Below are 11,965 nucleotides of genomic sequence, written 5' to 3'. Positions count from 1 at the left end.
AGTTGGTCCAGTGAGACTGAGTTGACGTGAGTTTAGCACAGTACACTTTTTCACCTTGTATTCTTTCTTGGCGGCATGTTGAAGAAGAGCTTGAAATTCTTTTTGGCAGCTGAGTGTCTTTTTGCATATTTTGCAGTAAAATGAACTCTCATCATCACTGCTCTTGCACTATGCGTCCAGTCCAGTCTTCCCTACCAAACCAGTTTTGCAAAAAAATTTGTCTTACCCATCACTCAAAATGACCTAAAAAACGAATAGGAGTTAGAATAAATTTAGAAAGCCTTCTCACCAACTCATATATTTATGCAAACAAGTATCAATTCATAAAGCCTTCTTATGTTTTGACGCCCCCTAAGCTTATAGGTCTTAATTTGTACCCTCTTCAGGCAACAGTCAAACTCAAAAAGAGAAGCAAATACTGGAAACATAACTAAATGTTTTGAGACAAAATGTTCATCTTCTAAGCAGCTAATTTGGGTGGATAGTCAGCAAGGGGAGACCTATGAGTAGCTACAGGAGGATTATTTAACAAGAGTGAATTTACCTTTTCTAGGAGCTTGAATGTCTGACCTTCTGTTAGTTCACTAGATTGCTAAAAAAACAAAACAAAAAAAAAAACAAAAAAAAAACTAAAAGATGTACAAAAAATGTGACAGCTTCGGAGAAAAAGTGACAAAAAGTCAAACATACTAAAAAAAAGTGATAAAAAGCGACTGCTGCCAATTCCTGGGAGCACGAAGACAGCCAATTAGCACTTTGAACTAAACAAAACCAGAATGTAAGAAAATAAAATGTCAGATCAAAGAAGAAAATCTTAATAGCAAAATCCAACCTTGTGCTTTGTACTTTTTAGCTGTTATGTTATCAAAGTTGTAGCCAAAGGTAATTTACAGGTGTGAATGAGGATTCTAGTGTCTAAGTATAAAAGCGTACAAAAGTATACAGAGTATAACAAAGTATCATGCTACCTTTTGACTTGAACCTATACAAGCTCCTTCCCGAAATTGAAACAAAATTAGATACATAACCATTCTTTGGTCACTTGGCTTTGAATAAAGTAAAGTTCAATAAAAAAAAACTTACCAGTGAGTTGCATGCACCAAAATCTGTTTGATAAACAGAGAAACTGGTTTGAGCAGGATAGTTTACCAACTTATCATTTGAGGTATCTGCTGCAGGAGGTTCTAGATAACTGGAAGAATCTTCAGCCAACAAGTTATTTTCAGGGGTTGTATCAACTCTGTTTCTCTTCACAGCAGTTTGAGTGATTTGAGTGTTTTGAGCAAGATAGCTAGATTTCTGTATCTCGTTAGCTGTCTCATTGGTGTAAGCAAGACCTTTAACTTTAAGCATTTCAGCCACTTTTATTAATGAGCTAGTTTGAGCTTGTGGAACAGTCACTTCACCTGTATACATAAATTTCACCAAAGATAGAAGATCCTGAAATTTCACATCCTTTAGAATAATAATAGGATGGGGGTGGGATATCCCTAGAAGCAGTGTTTCAAAGTAGGGACTACATGTTGAGAGAACAAGTCTATGACATTTGATACTTTGACTGTCACATGAAATGGTGACATCTGTGAAATGTTCACTGATTAATAGAGGTAAAAAAGCTCCATGAAATACATCCAGGTAGTTGTTCCACTTCAAACAAAACTGATTTGGCTCCATTTCAGAAATAGTTACTAAATCCTTGAATGACCCAAACTTGCTGAAATGGATTGAACCATATAAATGAGTATTCCAAATCACAGTCATTATAGGCACTAAAGGTAAAGACCAAGAAAGTACTCTACAATTAGAGATTAAAGAGCAACTCTATGAATTTATTCATCTTTCAAAACTTTAACATTCCAATTCAATTTATAACTATGACTACCTTGATTATAGTACTCTCTCTCTCTCTAAAAGTTGAACAATATACTTTTGTAATTTGCGAGAATTCATAACTCAATATTATCCAATTAGTTTTTGTACACACACTGAAGACTCTTAGATTTAACCTGCTAGCTATTGACTCATGCCCAGTCATTGCAACATGATGACCAACCATATTTCCAAAACCTTTAAACCACATGTTATTGCAGTGTGATCCTTAAATGAAAACCAAGTAGCTTTTTTTGTCATATTTTAATGGAAAAGTTGCAAGGCTTTATACTTACATTATTTTAGCTATTGTATTATAATTATGTTACATTTTAGTTATGGTAGTGAAACTCTTTAGCAAAATAACTTGAAGACCACACTGTCTTTCCATGACGAAAGTAAAACAGTTCAAAATAGGGATGAAACCTTTTTATTGACAGTGAATAGATATAAAATCATTTAACTGGATATTTCGAACACATATACAGTGTTCATTATCAGCAGTAAAACACTGTATATGTGTTGGAAACATCCAGTTAAATAATTTTATATCTATTCACTGTCAATAAAAAGGTTTCATCCCTCTTTTGAACTGTTTTACTTTCTTTAGCAAAAACTCTTTGCCAGATTAGATAGCTAACACAAAGAATTGCTAAAGGATTATACTTAATCAAAACTTTTAATGCAAACATATTCTATGAAATTTAGAAGCACAAATTTGTCAGTCTTAATTTAAAACCAGGGCTGTAATAAATTATGGTCAAAAAAGGTTGGCTAGATTTTTACAAGCTCAACAAATCAAGACATGATTGTATTTATAATCATTGATGTACATATGAATAAAGAAAAGGACTTAAAAAAGCTCATAAAGATTATTCTTCAACAGGTAATGATGAGCTTCAAACTTATTAGCATATTCTTGCAAGGGTTAATATTCCACAGCTAAACTTTGCCATAAGTTCAGGTACATAGCTTTTTCTTGGTACAAAGTATTATAAACTTTTAACAGTAGACAGTATTTGGCAAACGATTTGAGATGTCCTAAATATGGGCACAACAGCTCTTTTTCTTTTTTGATATGAAATAGTGTAAATTGTTTTGAAGCATAAAAAGAAGGGAAAGGAGGGAGTGAGTGAGATGGGAAATGCATCTAACTATAGGTTTGATAATAAGAATGTGCTACCATTTGCTAATTTTAATACCTTAATGTTATATCATTTGCTTATTATATTATAACATTGGCTCATCATAATATATTTACTTTAGTATACCCTGTTGGATATTCAGTCTTTTTTCTGTGCAAATGCTTATATAGAAGCTCTTTCAGAGATACTTTGGTAATGATTTCAGAATGCTACCTGGTTTAATTATCAGTTCTGACTTTTATTTTTCAGATTTTATGAGCTATTGAAATTTTGCTGCAAAGCAGTGATAAACAGGAAAGAAAAGTGTAAACTCAAGAAATTCTTACTCCAAATAAAGCTCAAGAGGCTATTTCCACAAATATAGATAGATTTTTGGATCAGAAAAAAATTACTGGTTTTCCTTAAATAAATCTCATTTATTTTCAAATTTGAGATTCATGGAAAATACTTTACTCTGTACAAATAAGTAAGCTAATAGCTCTCTGAGTTTTGCTGAAGACACAGTTACTGTAGAATCCATTGATATTTTCAAAGGCTGGATACTACTCTAGAGAGCATAATCAACTGGGAAGCTACTAATCATTCAACTACACCAGGCCACTATATAACATAGGAAACAACCTCAATCATCACCTCTGGTGCTTCACAAGGAGAAATCCTTACATTGCTCCAAGCTTCAATTTAAGGTAAAACAATATCACCAGTTCAGACTGTAAATTGAAATATCTTTAAAAGCAAGTTTACCAATTACCCCCCCCCAAAAAAACAAAAAACAAAACAAGTACAAATACAATGCAAAACAAAAGAAGATGCTGTTAGAATTCTCAGAAAAAAAATTCAAAAAATAAGTTTTTCAGCATTACACATTACTCTTTTCTAAACTTGTATACATTTGAAAATAACAACTGCTTTAGATGGGTTAAGTTATAACCAATTGGTTTTCTACATATTCATTAATAAAATTTTTTTAGCATTGTTAACTTGTGGGGAAAATGTTGTTGGGGAAAATGCAAACATGACAAAAACATCTACAACAGAAGTGCAATACTAATTATTGACCTATACAGGCCTGAAACACTAACTTCAATAGAAATCAAACCCCAAATGTGACATATTTATTTACTTTGTTTTTTTCTTAGACTTCCTGATACAATAGTAGCCAAGATTTATACTTAGTGCAGCAGAGATATTCTTCTATGCAAGCTGAACAAAAAAATGAAGATTGTTATTAGTAAAAATTTTGTCTTTTTCTTAATTTAACCGCACATTGTAAGCAATTGACAGGAAGAAGAAATGTAGAAAAATCATTGAGAATATTCATTTAAGATGATATTCAAGATGACAAAGAATGTCATCTTCAACTGCAGGCAAAATTTATTGCAATTGGGATGAGCCAGGAGGTTGTTGAGTGGGCATTTTGCTCAGATAGTACTGAGATGGAAAGTGGGGTCCCAGAGGGAACAATCCTTGGTCTAACATTATTTAACATCTATATCAACAATCCTCACATTCCATCAAAAATAAAATGAACTTGTATGCCAATCATTTGAAAATCATCAGCCCTGCAAAACAGCCTTATTACAAGCTGATACAGACAAACTATCAGATTGGGCAAAACTCAGGAGGTTAGAATCAATATTAAGAAATGCAGGGTAATTTGTTTTAGCAGAGAGAATGGTTGGGGTCAGGATAACATGTGTGGAATAGATGGTGTTGGGAAGTGACTGATTCTCCCCATGCTGAAAGTACCTGAGTATACTTGTGGATGAAGAATTTAAATTTGACCAACATGCTCAGGTCAGTTGCCTCCAATACACTCTAAACATGGGAATTGTAAAAAGAACATTCTGAGGCAGTTTACCACAGCTGACATCAAAGCTACATAAAGGACTTGTTCAACCAGAACAGGAATTTGGTATGTGCATAGCAAACCTATCACATAAAGATGACAAGAAAAACTAGAGTTTGTCCAAAGTAATTGCTTCAAAGGAACTTACATTTTGAGTCTATAAAGGGGCTCAAAATAACAAAGCATAACAAAAATTTAAGAATATATTTGAAGAAAAAAAACTATTTTTTATGGAAAAGTTGGCACTTGTAAAAGATCCAAGAATGGTAGCTATTATTTCAATTGATCTTAATATTAAAATATTGATTAAAAAACAAATTTTAGGATTTTTTGGAGAAGAGCTTTGATCCCTCAAAAATGGCATTGGAGCAGAACAAAAGTACTCAATAAGAACCAACTGGTTAAAGATCTAAATTAGATTTTAAATTTGCATCTCTATTGTTTCAACCCATATAGGCTACCTGTAAATTGGATCAACTGCAAAGGAACAAGAACCATAAAAACAAGAGTAATGGGTGATGGAAAACATAGTCATAGTTATTTGACCTTTGAACAATTATAAACAAAATGGCTACTTCTAATTTTGACCTGATCTATTTGAAAAAAGGGTGTGGAGGGGCACCAGGTCACCCTCAGATTACTTTTGACTCTCAATAAGAGCATCATAGCCTGGCTTTTAATTGCAAATCAAGGTTGGTAGAAGTTTGCCCAACCACTCCTTCAATAAAATCCTTATATAAAAACAATGGACAGTTGACAAAGCTTTAAGTCCTTGCCCAAGGGACTGTAGGGGACCCTACCCTAGAGGCATAGGTTATTTGGTCTGGATTATTTTCATTAAAATGGATGTGTTAAAACTTTGATTAGGTGCCTTTGGGAAAAACAGTGTGGTCAATGTTGGTATTACAATACCATTTTTTTGGGGGTCATGAGACTATTGTTAATGCATGCATTTTGACTTTTTGAACCTCTTTTCTCTCTTGCACAGCTACCATAAACTCAACCTAACCTAACCTAACAAAAATTGTCTCTAAAAGCCACAGAGCAATTTTCAGTCTTAAAACATTAGCAATTTCAAATTTCCAATCAATGAAAATGGAAATTATTGCAATTCTATATGTATAAGTACAAGAATATTTGGGCTGGAATAACTCCATAATGGTGAGTTTGCAGTAGTTTTGCAAGAGAGAAAATTTTTTTCAAAAAGTCAAAATGCATCTATCAACAATAGTTTCATGACCCAAAAAATTGTTCTGGTAATACCAACATTGATTGACCAACAGTGCATGGTGGAGGCTAGTTGCCCTCTGACCATATTTTGTACATAAAAAGGACACTAAAACTTTCAATTTCCTATCAAATGACACCTTGCAAAAGCTTATATAGCATAAGCAATGCTATACCATAGCCAGAATTACAGAAATTGCATAAAGTCAGAATGCTGGTAAATTCAAGTCAGAATGCTGGTAAGTTTGGTAAAATTCTAGATAATTGACTTCTTGCTATCTCATAAAGGGTTTAGCTTAGGAAAATGAGACTTTTGGGGATGAGTCTTTACAGGGACATACTTTTATACTTTTACAGGGACAATCTTACAGCAACATAGGCCTACTTTAGCCTGTAGACCTGTCCCTGAAAGTTTCATTTTCCTAACCTAAACCCTTTATGATATAGCAAGAAGTCAATTAACTAGAATTTTACCAAATACCTTCCCAGGACATACTTTAGCCTGTAGACCCATCCCTGAAAGTTTCATTTTCCTAACCTAAACCCTTTCTGAGATAGCAAGAATTAAATTAACTAGAATTTTACTATAAATTATACTCAATGCAGGCAAACTTTACTAACAGCTTGGTGAGTATAGTCCTACCCTTCCTTGTCTCACAACTAAGAAGTTGAATTGAAACTTTTTGGTTTTTGGAAGGAAGGGCAAGGGGAGGTTAATATATTTTTGATAGGGGGATATACCTTACTTTATTCCAACTAAAACAGTAATAGCTAAGTACACTTCAAGGTTAATGATTTGTAGATTGACCAGGCTTTAGCTAGGGTAGCCTACTATTTCAATTCTCTCATTCCGTATGCTTACCTAGCAAATAAGATTATGTTGTAACAATATTTACAACTAAGCACTGCATCTTGCCTCTATTTCCTGTATTTGTCACTTCATATATCAGTTATAATTCATGAGTGATTAAGCCATCGCCATCCGCCTCTGCGCAGCTTAAATAGATACCAATACAGTTTGTGCATTGCCAAAAGTTAGTAAGAAAAAGTACCGCAAAACGCCCAAACAGTGTTCCACTGATCAAAAATTTTACCATGTCTAATTTTTTGCGTGTTGCGCTAAAATTGCGTAAACGTATCAGATATCTTCTTTAAAAAAAAACTTGGGATATCTCCTTTCCCCTGCAGAGACCATTTTGGCTTCACTCCTTCAAATAAGCAGAATTTTGATTCAATAAAGAACAATAAACAACCTTTGCTTTTTATTTCCAAAATTGAACTGCCCCTTCCAAATTTAGGCTTAAAATTACGTATAAAAGAGGAAACAATTAATTACATTTGAGGAACTTTGAACTATTTCAGATAAAAAAAAGAGTAACAAGAACAGCAAGTAAAACAAGGAGAGACCAATGGGTGGACATAAACTACAGTTAGAAGCCAATATTGCACTAAACCTCATCACCCGAGTCATAAACCGTAACGTCACTTGCAGTAGCAGATTTCTTATATCCTCTTCCATTTTTTCTCCAGTCAGGGTCTGTCGCCATATTTATTGGGGACTTCCAGTCCTTGGTAACAACTCCCTTAGCACCAGAAGAGCATTCAGGGTAGCAAAGCCGAGTTTGTTTCTCAACTTGGTCTTATTGAGATTGACAGCAGAAAAAGTCCTTTCAGAACAAGTAGAACAATGAGGAAGGATCAGCAATTTCATAATGAATTCATCCAAGAGCGAAAAACTTTTTGTTTGAGGACTATCATACCGTTTTACTACTTTACACCAGAAATGACCTGGGTCAGAGTTTGCATATTTCTTGAGATCAGAGCAAAATGGTAAACATTTCCATTCCTTGGCAAGATTTTTCGATCACTTTTCTTTGCCAAACTTGGAAACTGGGTCAATAGTGGGACAATGCTCAAGTTCCCACGGTCGCGAGACGTTCCTGTCTTTGGGTCTAGTCTGTTTAGGGTTTTAATCGACAAGAACTTTGAACTGAAAAACTTTCTTTATTTCGTTGCTCAGTTCTATCCAGTATTTTGCGCATGTTGTCTTGAAAGTAGTTAGAGCTGATAATAAAATCTTTTTGTTGATAAACGACTCTACACGGCTTCTACACGACTTCCACAATCTTCTTATTTTATGTCTCGAAATGTTGTGGGTCCCTGAGCTGCATCAGAGATGCTTCTGTTTTCTCCACGTTTGATGGCTTAAAAAAGGACTGACAATTGCTTTGTACAGCTCACTAGCCCGGTTGTAAAGAATGTGAATTTATGCCTTCTCCGACTGGAATTGTTTATTCAGGTCCATGACAAATAGTAGCATGTATGCTAGGAAAGCAAACTTGGCTTTTAAGATCGGTGACAGCAATTGCTCCAGAATATCTTTGGCTTTAGCTGACTTGTCCCCTTCTTTAAAGTTTTCTAGCCGAAAGTAAAGTATCAAGCATTGCAATTGCTTGAGATAGCGTAGAATTACTGGGAGTCGGGAAAGCCACCTAGTTGTGACATGACATAGAATCCTATGCTTGTCAAGCGCCAATCAGTTCCTGCATGTTGATGAACTCTCCAGCCATTTTGGGGCTTCTGCTAAAGTATTTATAGATGTCCTGACAGAATTCTTTGATGTCTTCAGGTAGCTTCTGACTTTCTGCACTAGCACACAAATGGATTGAATGGCATGTGCACCCGAGGAGAAATAGGTTCGATGAGTCAAGAAAAAGCTTTGCTTGCACACAACCTTGTCCTCCCATTATTACAGATGTATTCTCTGTAGTAAAACCGATCAGATTCTGCTTTGGCACCACAATTTCTTTAAACACAAGGTTTGTTAACGCTGTGTGTAGATCTCCATTTGTGCAATGCTGTAGTTCAATCAGCTTTAAGAATGAGTATTTCACAATTTTCTTCTATCGAGGACTCTGACCTTCCTTCACTTCATAAAAGTGACGAACTACAACCACTTGGCTTTTGGAATTACTCACATTAGTACTCTCGTCAATTATTATAGAAAAACAGGTTTTTTTTATAAGGTGGCACAAGTAATTAAACGCAATTTCTCCAATTATAGAATTGATCACGTGTGTGGTTTTGTGCGATCATACTGGACTCTCTTTGCAATTTCAGAGTCAGAAAAGGCCCTCTTCAAGGTTTCAGGAAGCTCCTTCATGATATTGATTGGCAAGCTATGGCGCACCACAAATCCACTTGAATTAGTTCCGCCTATCTGATTTTCTGGCTAATCAAAAGTCTGTCCTTGTTTGTTTACTGAACATTTTTATTAAACTGTTCTATGAAAACTGCACAAAGAGTTGCAGACACTTTTTTCAAATGTGTGGGATTGCTCAAATGGCGCCTAATATGGAAGCTACTACCTGACAAGTCAATGTTACACAAAATGCAGTGCGGCTTTCCTGTAGGCTCTTTATCTTGTCTCTTGTAGATTCTTCAAAGAATTGAAGGTTCTTTGTCTTGGGAAGTGCTGCCGAGACTATCAACAACAGCATCTACAGTTGAGGTCTATGGGTGATCTTTTATTTCTCTTCTACGTCAGGACATACAGACTGCCTTACCTCTGAGTCTGCAAAGAACGTCATCATAGTGAGATGAGAAGATTGGTCTTTAATGTTTGTCGAAATATCTAGGCTTTTGTGTTCTTCACTGGTATCACTATTGTTGATCAATGTGCTTTTTCTTTTTCCTACCGTTTCTGGAATTCTGTTCGGTGAGCTTTCAGTTTATTTTCTGTTGTATGAGGGCTGAGAAATAGGGCCTGTAGGAATGAAAAGCTGATCCTTACTAACATTTGCAGTTTTCGTCGAAGGTAAATGTTTCCCAGAGGCTTGAAAAAGTGGTTAATAGACGGCTGTTCTTTGCTCATCTAAAACAAACAAAAATCGAAAGAATATTTCACAATCGCTTATCATTATTATATTCAGTACGTTGAGACAGGAATTAAGCCAAATCAGGCTGACTTCTGTAAAACCTTAGTAAGAAAAATAAGGATACCATTTTTACCCTGCACTGACTTATGATTGATACATATGGCTATTCAGGTCCAATTTTATAATGTAACTAATTGCTTACACAAAAATTAAAATAATGGAGTTAATATAACCTAAATAACATTGGTCATCTTTTAAGTTGGTATTTCAATTGAAAATATCAAGAGAATTCATCTTGGGATGAATTTTCGTGAGAGGAGGGGGGTCACTAACTCATGATTTGGGGAAAGTCTATGTCAAATGCTGGGTATATCTATCATCTCTGCCAAATGCTGGATACTGGGACCCAATAAAATATTGATGATATGAGTGAAACTCAGAAATCAACCAATCATAGTTCATCTGTAGTGAGGTAGGTCAGGGTTAGGGTACCAACAGCTATCCAGCGTTTTTCATAGGGTATTTAGCTTTATTCATAGACTATGTCAAACAATAAATTTGCCCAGAATTTGGCATAGTGTATCCGAAAATGGGGGTTTGTGGTTGACTGGAACACTCCCAAAACAGATTTCTTTTCATACTATCTAAAAAAAGAAAAATAATGAGCAATAATGTTCTTTTATTACCATGTAAGCATAATTCCTTCAATATATTTTATAGACTGTAGTATGCCTACAGAGTCAAAGGGTTCCATATTTTTAATCAACCCTTTTATATTGTTTTTTTTTATATATATATATTGTAACTATGGACTCCCCAATACCAAACAGAGGTTAATATATCTTTTATAATCACACCCAATGCAAAAATAACATAACTGTTCAGCTTAGTGAACATAAAAGGGTCAAAAGTGAAAATAGTGAAAGTGAAAGGGTTAGTGAAAATAAAAGGGCCGCGCAGAGTGAAAAAACGCACAGAGTGAAATTGCCAAATTGAAAGAAAATCTTCGTCAGGATATTCACAAACAGGTGATTGAGAAATGTTCAGGCGACAAAGACGTGATCAGTGAACAAGCAATTAACACCATTGTTACCGAGATCTATGATGCAATAAGTCTCGATTACAGTTGAAAATTTGCAAATATTGAAAAGATGCTCAAGGGGTTTCAAGCTCAAATAACGGCGCTAGAAAATCGTATCGAAATTCTAGAATACCGCAACGACGATTTGGAACAGGAAAGAAGATCGAACGTTCTTCTAATCCATGGACTGTCTCAGATAGGTGGAGAAACGCTGCCCAATAGCGTTCTAGAGCTATTCAATGCTAAGATGGAGATCCGTGTGCTTGCTAGTGACATCAAGTCAACTGAGCGCTTACGTACTCGAGTTAGATCAGCGGAAAATGTTATCCCGCCCGTTCTCGTCACTTTTCATTCATCTGAGTGTGCAAATCGCGTGTTCATGAACAAAAAGAAGCTCGCCCGATCGAAAGTATTTATATCTGAGTATTTAAAGCCAAAACTTAAGCAACTGCAGAATCTGGCACGCGACAAATTTGGAGCTCGGCATGTTTGGACTGATGGTGGCCGTGTGCTAGCCAAACCGGAAAACAGTTCAGCCATCTTAAAAATTAGGTCACTGAATGACCTGATCAGTGACCTGTACTGACATGTTGAATCCATCCTCAGTTCTTTCATTTATTTGGGGTTGGCTGCTTTGTTTCGCTAATCTCGTGTCAAAAACTTTTTTGTTTGTTTTGTCATTAAGATATCAAAGAGTTTGCACTATTGAACATACTAGAGTATTATCATAAATATTATGACCGACATGTTTTTAGACTTAGAAAGTAATCGGCTGTCTGTTGACCAATTATTATCCACCCCTATTGCAAATGATAGTTTAAGTGAAGGAAATAATACTCAAGCAATGAAAGCTAGTTATTTTTTGGATAGTCAGTCGCTGAAGAAATGGTCGGTCAAAGAAGATACTATTTTTGCA

At 35.2% G+C, this 11,965-nt stretch overlaps 1 protein-coding gene across 1 annotated transcript; it reads right to left on the bottom strand.

Annotated features, from left to right (window-relative positions):
- Positions 1-41: 41 nt before the first annotated feature.
- LOC136028649 (protein tramtrack, beta isoform-like) lies at positions 42-7,094 on the bottom strand. The gene is made up of 3 exons (XM_065706474.1): positions 6,953-7,094; positions 1,084-1,714; positions 42-243 (listed from the first exon to the last, which is right to left on the bottom strand). The coding sequence occupies exons 2-3, from the start codon at positions 1,672-1,674 to the stop codon at positions 223-225; spliced, it is 612 nt and encodes a 203-aa protein (XP_065562546.1). The 5' UTR covers positions 1,675-1,714; positions 6,953-7,094; the 3' UTR covers positions 42-222.
- Between the last annotated feature and the right edge of the window lie 4,871 nt (positions 7,095-11,965).

This window comes from Artemia franciscana, chromosome 7 (assembly GCF_032884065.1).
Source record: "Artemia franciscana chromosome 7, ASM3288406v1, whole genome shotgun sequence".
In the NCBI taxonomy this organism is placed as follows: Eukaryota; Metazoa; Arthropoda; class Branchiopoda; order Anostraca; family Artemiidae; genus Artemia; species Artemia franciscana.
Note: the sequence above shows the minus strand (reverse complement) of the source record. Positions and strands in the feature narration are given on the sequence as shown.